General features: G+C 33.8%; 1 protein-coding gene across 1 annotated transcript; it reads right to left on the bottom strand.

The window, feature by feature from the left end:
- Positions 1 to 214: 214 nt before the first annotated feature.
- On the bottom strand, positions 215 to 20,567 carry LOC130636603 (nuclear factor related to kappa-B-binding protein-like). Its single transcript, XM_057446384.1, has 26 exons — positions 20,439 to 20,567; positions 18,312 to 18,386; positions 14,837 to 14,910; positions 14,272 to 14,342; positions 13,321 to 13,391; positions 13,146 to 13,202; positions 12,397 to 12,449; positions 11,769 to 11,828; positions 11,359 to 11,389; positions 10,385 to 10,421; positions 9,794 to 9,957; positions 9,218 to 9,293; positions 8,711 to 8,834; positions 8,114 to 8,234; positions 7,984 to 8,010; positions 7,633 to 7,732; positions 7,328 to 7,393; positions 6,902 to 6,975; positions 6,233 to 6,282; positions 5,935 to 5,992; positions 5,232 to 5,312; positions 4,222 to 4,365; positions 3,811 to 3,867; positions 3,490 to 3,613; positions 2,712 to 2,791; positions 215 to 2,358 (listed from the first exon to the last, which is right to left on the bottom strand). The coding sequence occupies exons 1-26, from the start codon at positions 20,493 to 20,495 to the stop codon at positions 244 to 246; spliced, it is 4,047 nt and encodes a 1,348-aa protein (XP_057302367.1). The 5' UTR covers positions 20,496 to 20,567; the 3' UTR covers positions 215 to 243.
- Between the last annotated feature and the right edge of the window lie 1,703 nt (positions 20,568 to 22,270).

The raw sequence follows: 22,270 nt of genomic DNA, 5'->3' as shown, positions 1-22,270 counted from the left end.
AGAAAGTTTAAGCTCCCGTAAATATATTCCTGTGAGGTAGAAACTAATCTGCAAGCGCAGTCATTTTTTGTTAGCGACCAAGCGTTCCGTTTTCATTCATCTTTTCTAATTTTCTCCTGTTGCTAGAACTGACAATGTCGGCTGCACACACAAAACTTAATCTGAGATGTTAACCTTACGAAGTCAATATTTTGAACAAGTCAATACGCACATAGAAAAATTACAAATTTTATTCTTCAAGATTTACAATGATGGTTTCTGTTGTGGAGCAGTTGTCTGAAATACATTGGAGGTTTTGGTTGTGGGTGAAATAAGTCGCATGTTAGCTGACGTCAGTCGAACTGGTGACTGTCCGGGCGACGATATTAAACGCACGGGTGACGCAACTCCGGTGAAATTATTTCTTGGCAGAGAAATCTTTAGCGGAGCAACAATAGGTCTGTTTGCTTGTTGATGTTGTGCTCGCAGTTGACCAGGGAAAATGCCACTCATTTCAATTTTTTGGATTGGCATAGACGTTGCTTGAGGAGACGCTGTACGTATCTCTCCTTGCTTTGATAATCTCACGATATTCGCGACGCTTTGATCGCCTCCTGACGAAACTTGCCGTTGAATAACCAAATGTGTGCTAACAGGGTTCTGCATAGAAACAGACTTCTGTACGTTTCGCGGGGCTTGTGGAGTCGACGTACGCACGATTTGAGAAATGGGAATAGTGACATTGCCTTTAGAACTCTCCATCCCAGGTGCTCGATTTCTTGCTACTGCCATAAGTTGATTTAATGAAAAGGTTTGCACCGGCGAAATTCTATTGAACGCAGTTTTGTGGGCTACATTAATTTTAGGTATATTTGTAACCGCAGCAGGCGAACAAACAGCTATAACCTGGTTTCCACCAGTAACAGTTACAGGTGGCCGAGCAGTAATTACCTGGTTTCCACGACTTCCTTTGATGTCAACCAACTGAAGACCTTTGACTACATTATTACCAGTAGAATGTTGGAACTGAAATTGCATGCGTGCTTCTACTGGAGAAATAATCGGTTTCGGTGCGACCTTTTTTTGTGGCATCTGTTGAACTTGGTATGGATTATGTATGGGCTGGTTTCTACTTGGAACAGCTGCAAAGGATTCTGGATTACTCGCCGCTTTGGTTGCGGCAACTGGTGTAACTTTTGAAGTTATAAACTGGCTTAAAGTTTGTAGAGAAGTGCCACGAAGATTTCCAAACGACAAACCAATCTGAGACTGTACTATTGGTGCACTGGTACGGGGTTGTGTGGGTCTGCCTATCAAATTGCTACTGCGTTGAAGACTAGAAAGTGCCACTGCTTGAGCAACCTTTTGCTGAGGTGATGATTTGTTCTGCAGCTGTTGAAGACGTAGCTGTTGTTGCAGTGATTGTGAGGTTAACGTGGCGTGTTTAGACAAAACAATGTTTTGCGATTGACTTTTTGATCGGCTGCTCTTTTGTTGCTGTTGCGCATGCGTTTGCTGCGATGGTAATTGTTGCTGAACAAGTGGTTGTTTCTGAAGAAGAAGCTCCTGCAAATTACTTGATGGTATTTGTTGAGTATTGCTTCGATTTTTTGATTGGGCATTTTGACCAGTGACTGGCATACGAGCGGTCAAGGCAGCAACAGGACTAGAGGAAGGCTTACTTATCAAGCTTACGGGCATACTGAGTTGTATTTCCTCAGGTGTTGATCTTCTTCGTTGACCAGCACTCTTAAAAGTCGCCATCGACTTTTGATGGTTATCTGAAAGACCACTAAGAGACGATGTTCTATTAGAAATATTTTTCATAGTATTTTCTTGTGGCATGTTACGGCTTGCCAATGCATCTACATTAGGCTGTACGTCATGTGACTGTCCTACAGTAACAGGAACGTTTGTTTGGTTTATTCCTTCAGTCAATTGATTAATGTTGCTGATGTTATATTCTTCGAAGGATGGATCCATAGATAAGTTTGGAACGTCATCGTTTGAAGTATTAAACGCGTCAAACAAATCGCAGGGTGGGTTGCTTGATCCGAACATATCACTCTCGTCACCGCTTAGGATAGACTGCGTGGCCATCAAGTTTTCCAGTGACAGCTGCAACTCGTCCGTTACATCTTCTCGAAGAGGAAAATCAGATAGTTTTGGTAGCTTTGTTGGTCCAGTGTCGTTCGCACTACGCTTTCGTTTCGCTGGCTTCTTTTTTGGACCTTCTATTGGTACCGCTAGGGTGGAGTCTGTTTCTTTTTGCGAAGCGTCTTTCGTTTCCACATTTTTCGACTTTTTCGATTTCGGAGTAGCATTTTTCTTTTGTTTACCCTCTTTGAGCTGTTCTCCTTGGTCAGCGCTAGCTCGTTTCTATGTAAAAACAAAAAAACAAAAATGAAACCTATTTCCATCTATCAAAATTTAGTTTTGACAAAAATTCAAAAAAATTGCGAAATCTGAGATTAAATTAAGTTACATAGTACGTGCACAAACACAAACTGGACGCCAAAATGCCAAAATTAACACTGCTGAGAAAGAGCAGATGTAGGCACTTCATATATCCGCATTTAGCAACACAATATTAACTGTGCCAGTAATGTTCTGTAAAGTAAACACCAGCATACGTTTAATACGGATTTCATTGCTATTCACGAACAAACTGCCGAACCAACCCACGAGCGACCCGACGACCAGCGACCGACCAAACAGACAAACAAACAAACCTGTTTTGCTGCTTTTTGTTTTGAATGACTGATTTGTTTCTTTGCTAAAGCTGCAGCAGCACTAGCTTCGTGAAGCTTCTCTGAAAAGTAAAAGAAATAACATATTAGTTCTAACAAGTACTTTAAGGGAAGACTTTTTTTGCGATTTTGGAGCCTTTTCGCAAAATTAACTTCCACAAATATTTAAGAGAAACTGTAGAAAAAAATTGTTGAAAAAAATAATTAAAACGATATTTAAAAAATGCATTTTCTTGATATTTAAATTTTATACTATACTACGAGACTTTTATTTGACTGTCTTGATGCATTAACTTTGCATTCGTTGTAAGAGCTTCCCCAATTTGCACAAATAATTTCTAAGCCTTTTAATCGCAAAAATAAGTTTCGCAAACATTTTAAGGCACAATTTTTTCTGATTTTCTTTATGTCCTTTATTTCTTGTGGATGACAATTTGCAAATGCAAAAATTCATTTGTTCGTTCGTTTTTAAACACACTCGTTTTTAATTTTTTTTTAATTTTACCCATTCATTCTTAAAAAGAACAACAACCAAAACAAGAAATATCGATAGCATAAAAGTTTACTGCTAAGTCAACCCAAGGCTTTTTTACTCAATCAAAGCAAACGAAAACCTAGGGGTTCTTCCAAGCACATGGGTGACGCATATTCGACATTTGATTGGCTACTAGAGGCAACATCAGCTTCTGGTGATGAATCAGCCATTAAACAGATATAGGAATAAAAATAATTACGCCCACGCGAAAATATACAAACGTACCAAACTTTTCCACCGAACGAACACGATGTAGGTAGATCCAAACTTTTCTGATTGCATCAAATTTCACGCAGGGGTCTTTTTCAGCATGAAGACGATCTAATGCTCCACTGACTACACCATGCACCTACGATAAAAACATAAATGGTAACAAACCCTCCATGCTATATAAATGTATTCATTGCGTAAAGAGATCATCTCAACAACAACACGACAACTACTCGTGAGGTTGCGTTATCTGTTGTATCTGTTGTTTTTTGGCATGCATGATTTTACTCACAAATACAAAGTAAAAATAACCAATGAATCGAGAGTGTTAATTACCTGACTATCAGTTGCTTGCGGGTTTAGAAATTGTGAATCTTTCAATAGCGTACACACCTGAAAATAAAAAACACGCAAATCATATCTTCCCAGAAATTTTATGCACCAAGAATTGTTACGTACAAAAATTTGCGGCTCTGTTGGAGATGGTAGCTTTCACAGATCTCTATGTAATTTTACAAGACTTCCTTTTACCATTTGAAAGGGCTCTCACTTTCAAATGGTAAAAGAACAGAAATAGCACAGAAAAATTAACTTCTTTATTCACTCTTTTTATCCTTCAAAAGTTCAAACAGAACGTGAAATTTTCATTCAAAGCCGAATTTACAACGGAAATGGGGAAGTATAATTTATTCTCTATCACACAGCAAATAGTAGCCATATTGAAAAACATAGCGTAAATAATGTCACCTCTGCCCTGGTTCCTTCACCATTTGGCAACCTCGCCACTGCATCTCGAACAAGACAGAGGATGGTAACAAACGCAGGTCTATCTGACACCAACATGGCGTGTTCACGTGCTTTGCTTGATGTTGCATCTTTGCTAAACACTCCCTACGGTAGAGAAAAAGACTTGATGTCACAACATTCTTTAAGACTCCCTACGGTGGAGAAAAAAAAACTTGATGTCTTAATGTTGCTAAACACTCCCTGCGTTGGGGAAAAAGACTCGATGTCACACCTTTTTGAAACACTTCCTACGGTATTGAAAACAACTCGATGTCACAACTTTACTAGACACTCCCTAATGGGAAGAGAAAAAAACCTTAGGTCACAGCTCTACTAAACGCCCCCCCCCCCATACAGTGGTAAAAAATATTTATTGTTAGCTATTTGTACAACAATTTCTGCGAAATAATTATTAAGACAATTAAAGAAAATATTTGCAAAATATGACCGGACTCACTGTTTATGAAGCCTATAGCACTGCCTGGAAATGGGTTTACCCATACACGGTTTGCATTAAAAAGTTCGTGTTAGAGCAAAAGCAGGAAAAACATGTTGTTGCCTCCCCCCTGAAAAAAATCAACCCTCCACGTCATCTTGCCTCACTACCGAAAAATAATTTCTCTTCCCCCTCCTCACAACCTAGGTCCGACATTCATTGCTAACTTCTTCTGATCAGTGCACCATCTGAAGAATCAAAATTGGAAGATAAGTACATCTGATGAAATCTAATTATATACTCAAGAAACATTAATCACACAGTGGGAAAGAATGAACAATTAGGGGAACATAGTTCTGTTAAGAAGTAGAATAATGGGTATAACACCCTCCACCCTCCTCCCGATAGTTCCATTTAGAACAAAATCGATAAGAATTAGCTAACAAAGGAGATTGTATACACTTAATTGCACGCTATGTGCTAGAAGTTTATATAATCAATAACGGTAACATATATTATATACATCAACACGTACCTTGACTGGACCAACTATGGATTCATATCCATGTGTTTTATAGATATACGCACAATGTGGTTTCTCATATCGCTCCTTTTCCTATATAATATTTCAATAGAGATAGTCAGTGTTGAAGAAAATTTTAGCTTTAGTAGTTTCTTTTAGGAAACCAGTCAAATAGCTCAGTGGAGGTTCACAACACTATTCTCAAGTTAGTTTGCTACAGAAGGATAAGGTTAAGGAAATAGAGGAATAGCATGATTTGAGATCTTCAGAATAACATGCGAAATTCTTAGATAGCTTTCAAAAGCTTACATTATGTATAAAACTTGCGTGTTGCAGAATCACAAAAAGCGATATGTAAAGGACGGGCAAACCCGTGGATTTATCCACGAGCTACCGACTAGTCTCTTTAATAATAGCCGTCGTCTGTCTGTGTCCGTGAAAGCGGCGTCCCGTAACGGAAACACGAAATTTTTTAAATGCGCACGAATATCAAATGCGATATATTTTTATCCATTTTGTTGCGACGGGTAAATTTAAAGGACAAGCGAACGCGACGGGCGACCCCGTGGGTTTTTCCACGGACCACCGCTAGTATACTCGATTATCCCAAATTACCTTCACTTACTTCTACAATTTATAATGAAGTTTTCTCTCTCGGAACTCAATGATTGGGAATCAAAAATGACGCAACGTTAGTACATCGACAATAACAAACCTGTTTTCGGAAAATATCTTTTTCTTCGTCTGTGCTTTTTCGTACAACGAAAGTTGTCCTAATAACAGAAAGAATAATTTTTCCTTAGCGCTGTCGCGTATTAATTTTAACATACTATCCACCAGAAATTTAACTATTTAATGTTTTTTCACACCAAGCAGCAGCTTAAAACGACGATTTTAGTTTTAAATTTTAAGATTTTACATGCACCATTGATTAGGTGGGGTTTCTAAAAATCACATGTTATCCTTTAACCACATATCGCATCGTGTAATGTTTGCATGAAGAAATGTCATACCTCGTAGTATCAATAGTTTGTCTGTCTTTATCATCTACAGCGTCCACATTCTAGAAAAAAAGATTGCCGTGGTCACACTTTTTCCATTAGAAGAGTACAGTGGTGAAAAATTACGCCGGATCACAAACGAATTTTCTGGGGTAAAAATACTACCCGCACTTTTTTATTGCTTAGTTCTATTGCTCTTTGCTCACGTGGTCAACCGTGGTTGGGAAACCTTTGATGTTTTAAGCAAATGAGTTCACTCACTCACCCACTTTAACACAACAATTACTAGACTGTGATGTGACCACGCTAGGAGAGCTTTCGTGTGTGTGAAACTGTATATATTGATAACCTTGAAGTAGGCTCAGTTAACTAGGCTAACTTAATAGTTAAGCATCAACCAATTTTTTGCTCGACTGTCAAGGTTTTTTGAAAATTTTGTTATTTTAGGTTAGGCAATTGTGAATGTGTAAATTTAGAACCCAACTAAATTCTTCGAAGTTGCAGTAGATTTTTTACCCATTGCAATATGAATAAATAGTAAATTTAATTTCACGCTGGAAACATTCGCTTTTACTGATGAATTAATTTGAACATATGAACAACGCCTTGAGTAGTATACAACAAATGTTGATGCTTGAGGTGAACTGTTTTACGTTACAACAGCATTTTTAAAAAACTCACCATAGCTTGACTTAAGGTTTCAAACCAATGATGACACAGAGGTAGAATGACGTCATCATTGTTATGTTCAGGACCTAAAACAGACAGAAAGTAAAAAAGTACCGGTTAACTTTTAAATAAACAGTTACTTAATAAATTTATAAATATCCAGTTAGTGTTATGTGTCAGTAATTTTAGATTAGAATGTGTTAAACTAAAATCCCTTAATTTTTGTGTGTTTTACTGCTAAATTATGTGCTACCTCGCATTGTAATATCATAGAGTGAGCAAATGCCCTTGAATCGAGATGCAATTTTGATGCAAATTCTTCATTTATCCAACTTTTAATATTTCGAAAACCTTATTATATGTGTTCCAGATTTTTCTAGATTTGTTTTCGACAAATTTGACTAAATTTCAAAGCAACCGATATAAACGTGAACATACCTGTCCATGTCCAATGCTCTTCATCGTCGGGAAGAAGTAGTGGTATAAACTCATGTAATAATGAAGCTGAAGATAAAAAAAGAATTCATAAAATTAACCTGAAACGAATTTAAGACAACAAATATATGTGGAAGAAAGCATTGGTAATTTTTAAAAACTACCAAAGTTACAAATGATAACCTACACAATATGACAACCATTAAGTATAAACGGTTTCTTTTCAAGTTCACAAACGAAAAACTCCAGCCCTAAGGTGGATCAGCATTTAATCTTAATAGAAAACAAAAAGTGAAAAACACGCCAACCTGTCCCTCGACCTGTCATATACTCCACTGCATATTTAACTAAAGGAATCCAACTGGAATATAGAGCTTTCCAACCGCTCAAATCACTTGATTTGTGGCTCTAAAATACACAGACGTTACACATACAAAGAGCACAAAATGCAGGAACGAGAAAAGGAGACTGAGGTAAATATGACTGGCTAAAAACTCCGAGTTTTCTTTTTCATTATTGTTACATAATGGCCATAATTATTTAAACTCTTCCTGTTTGCATACATTTATCCTCTTTGACCAAAAACAGCAAGGTTGGTGATGATGTTAATTTTAAATAAAACCGAAAAAAAATGTTACCAAAACACAATTTTTCAATACCTGCCAAGACGCAACTTTTTCTTCCAGCTGTAAAAAACAAAGAATGCAATATCTATATCCCTTAATGCTATACAATTTTCCTGATTCGCACAAACGCGGAGAAACAACAAACAACAAAAACATCACCAACCTTTGCAATAGAACACTTTTTTTCACGCTCTTGTTCGAAGAAATAACCAAGTAATGAAAAGAACGAGCCCATTTTTGGGTAACCATGACCAAGAGACTTCTTCGTCAAGTCTTTGTTCCTTCTAAAACAGAAGGATTGCGTAAGTAATCAACGTTTCAACGTTATTGAGGATTCCATCCTAACGACTGTACCGCCAGAGATACAAGATCTAACTTTCCTGCCTACCGCACAAGCTGGTTCGTGGTCAGTAGATGGCTTCAACTGGGATGACAATATTACATTTAAAATGCGCCGAAGTAGCGATTTTGGATCGACTGAAGGGTTGATCTTGAGATTATAGAACAAATGCTTTACCAATAAACTATCTTCGCCTTAGTTTTCAAACTCATAAAAAATATTGAGGTGAACTCAAATAATATATTAACATGCCAAGTCAAAATAGAATCGGGTTTCGCTAAAGATTTTAAATATTTTAGTCTGTTTTGCAAATAAAAATAGTAAATAAATAAAAAACCAAATAGCCTTGTATTCAACCATCAAATTATTAAAATCCTAACAATCAACAATGCACTGATAAAATTAACTTTAAAAACTTACTTCTCAACAGGAACACTTTTATCCACATTATCTTTTGTACTATCTTCTCGTTCTACTTTCTGATCTGATGCATCAAACTTTTTTAGTTTCTTTTTCTTATTCAACTTATTGTTCTTGAACTTTCCTAAACAGAAATAAACATGATCGATATTTTATTATTTATGAACGACTAAGTTCAGTTTTTGAATTTACCAGAATTTACCAGACATTTTCGTTTACGCAAATATCCCCCACAAACAGGTTTTGCAGAGTAAAAACCACAAGATCGAACGAAACCCGATTCGTACTTAAAGAGTTTCAAATACTATTGCCAGGATACATTAGGGAACGGTGGTAATACAATTTTGTTTTACTTGGTTTGTCAAATAAAAAAACATTATTAAGATAGTGATGACACTGCTTGGAAATATTTGAATTAATTTAAAATCTGTGTCTAAATGTTAGCAATTTCTATCGAGAGTCAGCAATGATAATACACTATTTATCTCCGACTTCAAAATAGCAAACCTGTTTTTTTGATGGAGTTGCATCTACCAATAACATCCGCTAAACTTATATTTGTGGTATCCAACTCTGGATGGTTCTAAACAAGATGAATCATATATTGTGAAATAATTTTTTTGTTTGACCTCATAAACATTATATAAACATTTACTACTACTGCTGTAACGAAAGAATCAGGGCTTGTCAAGTTTAATGAAGAGGGATTGACTAATGACTTTGATAAGAATCTATTAACATCTAATCTCAAATACGTTTAAAACAGGAGATTTGTGTTGTTATATAGTTAAACAATAAACAGGGTGTCTGCCAATTGATTTTCGAAGTTTTCAGGCATTTTTTCCATCTCTGGGACGTCTTCAAAACTTGACAGAGCTATGTTTGAATGTCTTCACGTTTTAAGATTATTAAGGGTTTTTCTCTAGAAAATGATGCCTTTCAAGATGCCTTCAAGGTTTTCAAGGTCCGGCACACAGCCTTATAATTTTTCTGACAGGATCAACTGAGTTTGATTATATGATTTGAAATTCTTGCTTGCCATTAAAGTGTTGGAGAAATGATATCAAAAAAACCAACCCGCACCTCACACAAAACACGTTTCCGTTTGTGTTTATACATCATACGATGAAAATCATTGGTTGTAACACCATCATTTTGAAACACTGAAAATCTTCTTGATGATGCATCAACATCGATATGGAACTTACTAGGGATTTCATAACGTGATGAATTCACACTGAAGCTGTCTAAACAAATAAAATTAAAATAAATACCTTAAAAATAATGCTAATATAAGCAAGCATATTATGTAGTACAATTTCGAATCTCAGCCTGTTTTCAAAAATAAAACATGAGAGAAAAAAAAAGAGAAAAAAGTCCAGTTTTATCATTTCCGACTTATGTAGCAGTGGATAGCCACTTTAATGTTGGAAACCCTATTATAAATGTGGATCATGCATTCCGAATGTATACATTAAATATACATCACCCACCCAATTTTCTGCACATGCTACGGGTTGATCTGTAGCTGTGGAAAAGTTTTTAGACCTCGTGATGGTGAAGCAAAACCCATACACATTGAGAGACAAGTAAGTAGCAACACCCCTTTCTCATTTGTCATACAGATCAACACATAACAAAAATTCCGTAATATAAATGTATAGCATAACTTACTTGATACACCTTCTTCATCAGACGAAGGATTGTCATCCTAAAAAAACAAAGTAAAATTGTCATTATTAAACATCATAAAAAATTAATTAGACACAAAAATTAATGGTTTGCTTAGCAAGAGGTCAAACCTAAAATTTCATTCATCTTCCTTGGAATGTATTCTATTAACTGTGCTTTAATGCTGATGTTAATTGAAAATATGTTTGTTTGTAGCACAATGCACAGATGTCAGTTTGGCCTAGTTGTTTATTTAAAGTATTAGGGCATAATAATTCTCTTCCTACGTTCCAGAGCTGGTTAAAGGAGGTGCTATCAAATCTATCGTATGTAAGTGCAATAGAATTTATGTTTGTTTTCATTCCGTACTTTAACCAATTTCACAGCATGGTTGCTACGAGCTAAGCAACTTGAGGACCAAAAAGGCCCTTCACCCTTGGTAAGATTTGAGGTCAGATGTTACTCTAAGATCTCACCTCAAAATTAGAGTGGTTTATAAATACATATGTAACAATGTTAAGTCATTGCTGCTAACATGTTTGAAATGATATGTCATTTTTTCTAGTTCAATTGCAATAGGATGATGGTTTGGATTCGGCTCAGGCCCATTGTCAAGGTGGTTTAAAACAATTACCTTTATACACACTATATTCACAAAGTGCAGAAAAATGCACACATTCATCTCTTATTTTATCCTTCCCATAATTTATTCATGATGATATAATTAAGTTTGTTTGTCAATATGCACAGCATTTTCTAGTATTTTTTTGTTTTGTTTTTGACTTCATAATACTAAACAATTTTATTGGTTTTGTCCTAAAACGATGAAAACTTGAAGCTTGTTATGTTTATGAAAATATACATTGTGATGAGATCTTCCAATCATCAACCTCCAAAAGGTTTAAAATAATGATTTGTAGATTGGGCATATTTATCACTTTCAAGTGTAAACAGGACAAGGTATATGATCAACTTACTCCACATTCAGCAGCAACATCTCGAATTATCCTAGAGAAATAAAAAAAAATGTACATAAATTTATTGGCTACAAACAAAGAATTACTGGCTAAGAACCTTAGTGCTTATTAAATTTTTAACATTTTGGACTGAACATTAGAGTAAAAGTGTTTCAAGAGAGGTTCTTATTCGAGGAGTGATTATTGAGTGAGAAAAAAGCACGACATAAAGAGGGTGTGTTTAACCTGTTGAAAAAAATATTTTAAAAACAAATTATAAAACTTACTTTATATTATTAAATTTTTTTCTTTTTTTTTTCTTCTTTTGAAAATTGACACAAGATTTTTTAACGTTATTCAAATAGGAGCAGGGTTTGCACATAAATAAAAGGAAAACTAACTAAATTACAATCAATGAAAATTTTCCATACTTGTCAAATTTCTTCTTCACCTTCTCACTTGCAGGGAATTGAAACTCCAAACTTGATTTTCTATAATTGCATACAAATATACAAGAAAAAAACAGTGGTGATGCAAGTACTTTAAGCTAGGTTCAAAGTAAAATAATTTGTTTGAACTGGTAATCGACAAATTTAATGTTAATGCTGTAATTAAAATTAGTAGTGAAGTCATTGCACCTACAACTTTGAGACTATATAATTTGTGGAAAAGTGAAATATTGTTCTGTGTATGTAAGTAGAACACACTGATAGGACTAAAATTAGTCCAATTTTCAACATGGAAAAAACTTTAGAACTATGGAACCTACAATTTTGTGATGCCATTAATAAGCTAGTGTAAAATAAAGCTATAGTGTAAAATAAAGCCAGTGTAAAATGGGGGAGGAAGAATGACAGGTCATTGAAATTATCAAAATCAATTTTGATAGGTCATGTTAGTTATTCTTAAAGAGCATTATTTTAAAGAAACAAAGCATATTTGTTTGCTTAAGGTAACAAAGATTTCTTTCACTGAATTATTGCTGTCTATCAATGCACAAAAATGTCAAATCTTTTGTCATTAATAAATCATGTAGTTAATACAAGATAACTTTTTTACCTCTTTGCAAGCTTGTACCCTGGACCATGTTGGTAAGCTTTGTCAAGTACTAACTAAAGTTTATAAAAACAAACACTCTCATATATTTACAATCTGAAAAGACAAGTGTTGCGAAATATTTTCAAATCCTCATGGAAAACACAATATGCATAAGAGCAGATATAGCCAATTTTCTTAGTAGGCCATTGTTAGAACTCAGCATGGCCAAAAATAAAGATTTTTGTAAATGTAACTACCATTGATTACTGCCTTTTTTTAATAGAAGTAACGAAATAGCTTCATCATTCAGCACATACATAAATTTTACGACACATTGTGAAAGCGTTATACATTGTTAGTGAAGGCTGGACACAAAACCACAGTCATTTTGAAATCATGCATACAGAGCAAAGAATAGCAATGCCAATATAATACAAGATGGAGAAAATAATGTGCTACATCTTCATTTGAATCACTTTCATGTTCCTAAATTGTGTACGTGTGTCTAACTTGTCCATGAGGTTTATTATATATGGGTCTAGAAAAGACACTGGGCTCTATTTGTTAAATTTTGCAAGGAAGGACGCAAAACAATTAGGGCCATACAACCAAACTCATAAAAAAACAGGGGCAGGTCTGGATTTTTTCATGAAGATTAAATTTTTTGACTGCTAAGCCATTGACTATTCTCAACAATCTAAAAAAGTGTTATGAAAAGGCGTGGGAGCGTATTTAAAAATATTATGCAAAAGAAAAAAAAAAGTACATACCTGTCTTGAAATAATAATTTCTTCCAATAAGTTCTTATAATATTCCTTCTGGTTCAGCTAAAATTTAACAGCACAAATACAAAATTAGACAATAAAAATCAGAATACAGCAATTACAAATCAAACTAAACTTTACTTTGCATGTTTTACATCAAATTGTAAAACAAATCTTTCACCTTGTAGTTTTTGTATTTCAATTTTTTGCATTTCTTTTTCATTTTCTGCACACTGGGTGATAACATACCATCTAAGAAATCAGTTGTGAACAAGAAAACTTTAAGTCACAGCTTCACGCAACCACATTTTACGACTGAAAATATCAAAATTTATTAAGGCGAAATACATGGTGAAATATTTCTTTAGAAAGATTTGCAAATTTTTTAATTCCAAATTTTTCCATTGCAATGTATCCTGTATTTAGAAGGAATTTAAATGCAATGAAAGTTGATTTCACATGTTGCAAAAGTTTACGATTTTTACCACGTTTAGATTTTTCTTGTCTTGAGAAAAAGATCAATGGGAACCGATATCTGGTAAAACATTAAAGTCGAACCAGCCATTGTAAATAAAGCTAGTATTTGTGCATTTCTAGTTTTTGTGAAAAGAAAAGCGGGCAAAATATTTCAGATTGTATTCCTGGCTTACGTGCTTGAGTGTTTGAATGTGTCGATGTTTTAAACTCACATTTTTCTTATTTTCTTTAAATTATCTTTCCACCAATTATTCAAGTCAATCTCATGAATTTCCACACAATACTTATTTTGGATAAGCGCTTGATACACATTTTTTTAGTTGTAATTGATACATTTACCTCTGTTTAGGAAAGTTAAAAAATTAGTTTGTAAATGTATAAAAGACACTTCAAAAAGAAAAATTATACATTAAATTTGCTAAATCAAAATGGCTACACCAAAGTTATATAAAATTCTTACATTTTATTTGTTTTTGTTAGTCTATTGAAATAAAAGCAAAAAATGAGAACTTTTTTGGAAAGCTTTTTTACACATAAAATATCCCTTAGGCTGGATTTTTTTAAAAAGTAATGTCTTTTAAAAGACTTTGAGTTTCATGCAGAGCAAAAGAATATGTTTTCATTTTAAACAATATTTAACAGTATTGTTTATTACCTTTTAACATTCTATATACTTCTTGTGTAGGGTTACCATGCTTAAAGTTTTCATCGGAGCTTAAAGCCAATCTATAATTTAAAAACAAGATAAAAGAAAAATTTACATTTCTTTTTAAAAAAATATTACAGAAGAAATCAAAAAGAAGTTTTCTTCATTACAAACACTATATACTGTGAAAAAAAGGTTTATGCTATGTGGTGTCTTTATTTTTATGTCTTATACTCAAAAAAAGAATGTTTTATAAAGTTTTTCAACAAGCAAAATGTTTAAATTTAGAGAATAATGTTTCACAAATGGTATGTTTTTTTTATATTTCAGAAGAATAAAATTTCAGAAATAAGTCTTAACAAATTGTTATATTTAATTTTAATAAGACATAAAAACAAAGCTTGAAAGTAATTTTTAGAAGGTTAAGTTTTTCGTACATAATTAACAGAACACACTGCAACTTTTGGCAGATAAATTCCAGTCTTTGAATACGTTTAGGGTTGTTTCACAAAAGTTTTTTCCTCTGCAGCAGTGTATATTTCTAGGTTTGTATAAGCAATATATAAACATTTACCTAACTGCTTCCAATTTAAATTCTTCTTCTTCATCTTTGTTATATTCATTAGTTGGGATACCAGGAATATATTTCTAAAGAAAATAATTGGATTTGCAAAGTTTTGTGCTTATTTAACACAGAAGAAACCAGTCAAAAAAGTCCAGAAAGATTTCAAGTTTGTATAATATCACATCGATATTAAATAAACATGATTATCTGATTTTGTTGTTGTTTTTATTCATTTTTTTTATTTTTTAAATCTTTTTTTAGTTTTAGCCCCCTATATCATAGATCACCTGTAACAACGATTTACAAATGATGCTTCTCTGATGTTTTTATATTTTTATTGTCCATTCTTTTATTCAGGAATTGCACTGAAATAGATTGCTTTAATGAGGAGAATATAGTTGCACTTAGTTCGCTTTCCGAAGTGCAGGTAACCATATTTCTGGAAGTTGATAGGAAATACTATTGATATGAGTATTTCAGTTTATACTATTTATGGTTTCTTTTACTTTCCTTGCTGTCCAACCAGACTCTCAGTCTATGATCTCTTTATTGTCCCAGTCTATAACATGATAATTCTTCCAGTTATGGATTGCAATCTCATTTTTGTCTGTATCTGCATTGCATACGGCTCTTTTGTGCTCCTGCACCAATTGTTTAAACATTCGTAGATAGCGACATAGATAGCATCACAACCCTTACACAGGATTTCAATTTAGTTTTTTCTAACAATCTCACCTTAGCCAACATGGGGGCTCCATATTGCTGTTTAATAATTTTAAAAATATTACCACTTATCTGTTCAGTCATTGTCATCACCTTTGGCTATTTATTATTTGAAGAGATGATTAGAGGATCAAAATTAACCAATCAGATCACAGCAATTAAAGTAATTAACTTTTTCACGGATCCAGATGATCCAACAGAAACTATCAAGCATGACTCAAGGAATATCTTGATACGTTTAAATAAAAACGACAGCACTGATGATGGTTGTATTAAAAACTTAGACATTCAGACACTCCACCGCCTTGATTCTATGGTCTTCCTAAAATACATAAACCTGGAATTCCTATACGCCAAATGGTGTCATGTACAGGATCCCCTTTGTATAATTTATCAAAATACCTAGCTTCCATTTTTAGCAATTACACAAAGAGTGATCACTGTAAAAACTTGAAAGAGTTTTCGGAATTTATCAAGAACATACGGATCAAGGACAACGAGTGTATGGTATCATTTGACGTTACTTCACTATACACAAATGTACCAATAAAGGACACATTATATATCATTAGGGAATTACTGCTAAATGATGATGAGTATGAGAACAAAACACGCATCCCTATTGACAAACTAATGTCCTTGGTCCAAATTGTACTTACAAAAACATGGTATTTATTTGACGGTAACTTCTTTACGCAAACTGACGGTGTGGCTATGGGTGGCCCAACATCCTCTGTGGTAGCTGAAATATATATGCAGGCTCATGAGACTACAGCTTTAACAACTACAGATCACGCTCCAAGAGTTTGGAAAAGATTTGTGGATGACGTCTTTTTAATAATAAAAAGAGCACATCTAGATGCATTTCATGAACATATCAATAATTTGCACCCGAAGATTCAATTTACAATTGAACACGAGAAGAACGGTACGCTTCCTTTCTTAGACACTCTAGTGTCTCGCAACGGTGGTATCAGTATACCACAAACCAACTCATACTGATCAATATCTCAACTACACATCTAATCACCAAATGTCCTGCAAAGAAAGTGTAGTGTCCTCATTACTGGACGGAGCAGCCAATGTAGTCAGTGGAGAGAATGACCGAAAGAAAGAGTTATCTCATATAAACAACGCCTTAGTTGCAAATGGGTACTCGAGACAGACCATTAAAAAGGTTGAGAGGAAAATCATGAACAGGACTGATAAGAGCAGTGACGGGGAAGATGCGGAAAATGAACCAGTAGCCACTGTATGTATGCCATATATACCAGGGACAACTAATATACTTCGTCGGGTATTGAAAGATCATAAAATAAAGCCAGTGTTTCAACCTAAAAAGACACTACGTAGTATACTGTCGCATCCGAAAGACAAAATATGTCTAGAGAGTCAATGTAATATTGTCTACGAAATCCTGTGTAAGGATTGTGATGCTATTTATGTCAGTGAAACAAAACGAATGTTTAAACGTGTGCAGGAGCACAAAAGAGCCGTATGCAACCCAGATACAGACAAAAATGAGATTGCAAACCATAAGTGGAAGAATGATCATTAGTATTCCCTATCAACTTCCAGAAATATGGTTACCTGCACTTCGGAAAGCGAACATTTAGGAATAAAAATGGTTCGGGACAAACGTAACAAAAAGCGAACTTTTAGAAAAAGAAACATAACATAAAGTGAACTTGTAGAAAAAGGAAAGATTTTAATCAATTTATTGCTTCCATCTGGGTTCGTGAAAAAGTTAATTACTTTAATTGCTGTGATATGATTGGTTAATTTCGATCCTTTAATTATCTTTTCAAATAATAAATAGCCAAAGATGATTACGATCATTGCCCGTCGATGACAGCTGTAGCTGTCGGAACATAGCCTAGAATAAACTCGCTTGTTCATGTCATGATAATATTTATATTATTCAATGACGATGACTGAACAGAGAAGTGGTAATATTTTTAAAATTATTTTTAAAATTAAAAAGGATGTTTGTATTATTACCATTTTAATAAGACCTGGACACTATTAGGTTGCAAAATACATGTCAATAGAACTGTCCTCCTACCTAAGAATACCTGCTAAAATACATCATTGTTGCCAGAAGCAAATCATTTTAATGCGCTTGATGATGTGATTGTAACAGTATACGTAAGCAATGGAAATATAAAGCAACTTGACTATGTGAAAAAGCTTGTATAAAAAAGTTTTATCACGTAGGTCAGGTAAGGTTCTTATGTCCAGTTATATTAATGTACAAGTTTTATCCTGTGGCATATTTTCTTTATCGAGATGTGTGATGGTCTTCTTAGTACAGAATGAATATACAGATGTGTCATGATAAAATAAAACTTTATCTTTACATTCACAACCAAGACAAGTTATCTGTATGTGTTGTTAACACATTGCCCACTTAGTATCGTGGCTTCGTTTGCAAGTTGCATTTCCGGTAACTGTAGATTGAATTGCAATTTGCAATTTGGTAACTGTAGATCGAACTCCAATTCGCAGTTCAGTGACGGTAGATCAAAACCTGCACAAAGTAGCACTTCTTCGATTTTACAATTGTTACATTAACTCAAAAATTTACAAAATTATTAGGTATTTTATTTTTAATGTCTATAAGACATTAAATCTCTAAGGCTGAATGTCATAACTGTTCGACAAGAGTCAAATTAGATCGTGATTATACCCAAATTTGTGATTATACCCATGATTATAACCAAATCTTTGTCATAAAACAGGTTAAAAAAATAAGACTCACCAATAAATTATTTCTCTCTTCGTATGACAATGTATTCCATGTTTCAATATTGATAACAGATTTGAATAAAGCTTCCTAACAAAAAGCAGAGGCTGTAAACAAGTATATTGGCGAAAGCACTACATAAGGTGTGGCAAATAAATAAGTTTACACAAATTTTTTTGCGCAGTTTTAATGTGTTACACTAAGCTTATTTAAACTTAAAAGAGATAAAAATATTTGACATTATTTTCCATGTTGATAAATAAAGATCATCTGAGACCAAAATAGGTCGAATTCCCCTAAGCTTGGCCAACCTGTCTAAACTGAATCAATCGGTTAAGGATGCCATCTCCTTAGCAGTTAAAGGGAACCCGAGGTACAAAATGACGTTGGACTTACATTATAGAGCTTAAAAAGTTAGCTAACAAGTCTTTTTAAATTTTTTAAAAAGCTCTTTTCGTTCTCACGATATTCACATTTAAAGAATTTCAGATTTAATTATGCTGCATGAATTATGTCGTCATATTTCAGTAATAGCAAATTTGAACATTTTCTTTCATCAGTAAATTTTGACCTGTTAAGGGGTGTGCATTCAAACTTTATCAATGCATAGATATTATAAAGGTTAATTGATTAACATAAATTTTTTTGCAAAAATGGCCCTCGCCTGCTCGTCCCAGGCCTCTTATTTTTTTGGTCCTATATTTTTATATGTTATAATACTATATTATATACTATATTATAAGTCCTATATTTTTACTAAGAAATTTTGATTGCAAACCGACATGCAGATCCCAAGTTATGAGTTTGTCAGCAAAAAATAAACTCGTGGAAGTGTCTTTGGATGGAAGAATTTTGTTACATTTTGTTTCATTTTTTGAGTTCGACTTGCTACTAGTGGTACAGTATTATAAAATCGAAATGTCACGTTGTTTGTTTATCAAGACACAAAACTAAAAGGTAAAAACCTTTAAACCTAGTGTTTTTGTTAAAAAGTCAAAACCATATTGAAGTAAAACCATACAATTCACTTGTAAGTTTGATGCAGTCTGGATGTAAGTTACCGCGGACGCGAAACTCGCATGAATAGTTACACAGAACAATAGCTTTTGTTTTTTTAAGAAAATAATTGTCTCGCTGATAAACAATGACCCCACGCGATCAATTGTTTAATCACAATAGGTTGCAAGATCAACTTTAACAATCTATTTTGCACGAACTTTTTTGAAAATTTTAATTGCAGTAATTAAGCGTTTTTTTTTAGATCGCATTTTAAAAGTTTATAAATGAAAAGCGGCAATAGAAATATTTTTTTAGATCGCATTTTAAAAGTTTTAAAACAAATAGTGGTGATAGAAATGTTTTTTTAGATCGTATTTTAAAAGTTTTAAAACAAATAGTGGTGATAGAAATGTTTTTTTAGATCGTATTTTAAAAGTTTAAAATCCAAAAGAGGCGATAGAAAGGTTTTTTTATTCGCATTTTAAAAGTTTAAAAACGAAAAGCGGCATTTAATAGTTGTGAACAATGCTTCTCGTATGTTTCTTAGATTAAACACGCTGGAATTTTTTTAAGTAATTAAATCAACAATACATTCTCGCGCAATGTATTATAAAACTTCGCGAAAGAGTTTTTTGTTTAATTACTTTACGCTAATACTTAATGGAATAGCTTATCAATACATTTACATATAAATGCTCCGATATTTCTTCGCGAGCACATTGTTTTTTAACTCGCAAAACGCTCAAGGGATTTAATTATAACAAAAGACAAACGACTGCCGTCCTCCACGCAAAGGTGTGATATTAGCGTGTACGCGGTAGATTACATTCAGACTGTACTGTACGGGTCATCCAGGCCAACAATTGGTCTACTTCCCCAAAGGCGGGACAACTCACCGATTTTGGAACCAATGACCTGATGACATTATCAAAGGACCTTTAAACCCTCCTCTTCTGTACCTTTTCTCAAAAAGAATATGATCCTATACATAATTTAGATCATTGTTTCAAGCTCTACACAACAGTGACAACACTAAAGTTTCCGTGTTTTTTTAGATATTACAGGTCATTATTGGCAACAACAAAATTTATTATCATCAACTGTTTACTTGCTCTTTTTCCTAATAATAGAAACAAAACTTACGTTTTCAATTAAACTTTCTGGGACGTCAATTTCTTCTCCATTCAATATGCATCGCATTCTTATAGACTAACTGATAAATTTCTGATGAAAGTTTAAATATAATTTCTAAACATAAAAACATTTTGACATAAACTTATTAGCTATATTTATCTGTTTGCCCACAAGGATCTACCATGATCATGTAAACAAAAATAGTACACTATATATATGTGTGACAGGTGAATTTCCATGGATATTCTATGGCTAACAACTTGAACATGGAAGCATAACATACAAAAACCTTTCAAAAATACAGCAGCATTTTGTAAATCATGGTTGCACATTGTTCTGTAATCACAGATTACCAAGTATGCTACTTGGTAATCATGTTTGCTATTTTGTTTCTTTATAGTGCAGATTATATTATATATTGGTGTTGATATTATTTTTCATGGTAGCAGAGGGTAGTTGGAGAATTACGATATGAGTGAATAAAAAATCCCCAACAGTATTCAATAGCAAAGACAAATCATATGACAGATAAATTGTGAAGAATAATAGCTTGGTACACTTTTATAGATTTCAAAATTAAGAAACGTCCATTCGCGATGGCTTCATCCTAAAGATGATCCAAGTGGAGTTAGAGACGACATATTTGTTGTTGATGGTGTGGAGAAACGTATTGCTAATAAGACAAACTTCTTTTAAATAGATGAGTTAAGCTAAATTTATAAATGTTATAGCATATTTCATAGATATGTATGTGAACCTCCAAAAGGATGAGACTTTTGATTTGAATTTTAGAAACGGTAAAATCGAATAACGCAAAAAGATATGAAATTACCATCTTTAGTCTTGACATAAACTACTTGATGCTTAAAGATTTTCTGACAAAGAAAAACAGCATGTGTTGATTATACAAACAAAGAAAGGTTATTTGATCAAAAGAAAACAGCAAATTCCAAGAAAAATATGCTAATATACCATCTAAAAGTGATTTTTCTGGTGTTGCACTAAAAGACAAAGGTGCTCAGGCCTGGAAATTTGTGGAGTCTAGGGAAACGATCCATCGTTACCGTGATTTAAAGCTGACAGAAACAATCAAAACGTTTTTTCGTTTCCGCGAAGAAGACCTTGCAAAAACGATACGTTAGCGACGGTAACAATTGGCTTTAACCGATAAATAAGTGGAGAATCATTTCGTAATGGCCCTAGTTAGTGACAAGACCTATGTTAAGCCGAGAATGATGATAATGATGATGATGAAACGTCGCAAAAACAAAACGATTGTTTCCACCAAATTTCCAGGCCTGGGAGCTACAGTCTACCGAAGAGATACTTTGCATGCACTAAAACAAATGCCAATACAACCATTTTAGCATGCCACATAGATGTTGGAAACAGAGTGAAAAGAAACTTTCTCAATTTAGAAACAGTTTAGACCTTGAAAATGACCAAACTGAGATTCGGGACAAAACAATAGATCCTTTGTAGTAGAATATTCTGCCCCCCTAGATTATTCTGCCCCCCCCGTAGTTGTGACTAATTACTTTTAGTAGCAGCTATTTGTCCGGCAAGGCAGTTCGGCAAGGAAGCGAAGGAAGGTTAGTTGAATGTCAAAAATAATCTCTGACTTTGGTTTTTTATAATACGAATTAATCAAATTGGTATAAAAAAGGAGTCAAAGATGTATTTAAAGTTAAAAATAGCCAAATTCATACTCTCTTAGGAAACGAAAATGTTGACTGGCAGTTAATGGAAAAGTTTTGGTTGTGGTCAGCTAGCTGCACAAGCTGATCTAGCTACCCTTGTTGTCTGTTTTTTATCAGAGATGTCTAAATATTGCCATGACC

Source organism: Hydractinia symbiolongicarpus, chromosome 3 (genome assembly GCF_029227915.1).
Source record: "Hydractinia symbiolongicarpus strain clone_291-10 chromosome 3, HSymV2.1, whole genome shotgun sequence".
Lineage (NCBI taxonomy): Eukaryota > Metazoa > Cnidaria > Hydrozoa > Anthoathecata > Hydractiniidae > Hydractinia > Hydractinia symbiolongicarpus.
This window is presented reverse-complemented; position numbering and strand designations above follow the sequence as displayed.

Bases quoted from the DNA above. Each gene is read 5' to 3' on its own strand.
- LOC130636603 (XM_057446384.1), bottom strand. From the start codon at position 20,495: ATGCGATGCATATTGAATGGAGAAGAAATTGACGTCCCAGAAAGTTTA. The intron at 8,835-9,217 runs GTTTGCTATTTT...ATTTCTGTTTAG, and splicing joins CAACTCCATCAAAAAAACAG to GAAAGTTCAAGAACAATAAG. The intron at 3,614-3,810 runs GTAATTAACACT...TTTTTATCGTAG, and splicing joins CGCAAGCAACTGATAGTCAG to GTGCATGGTGTAGTCAGTGG.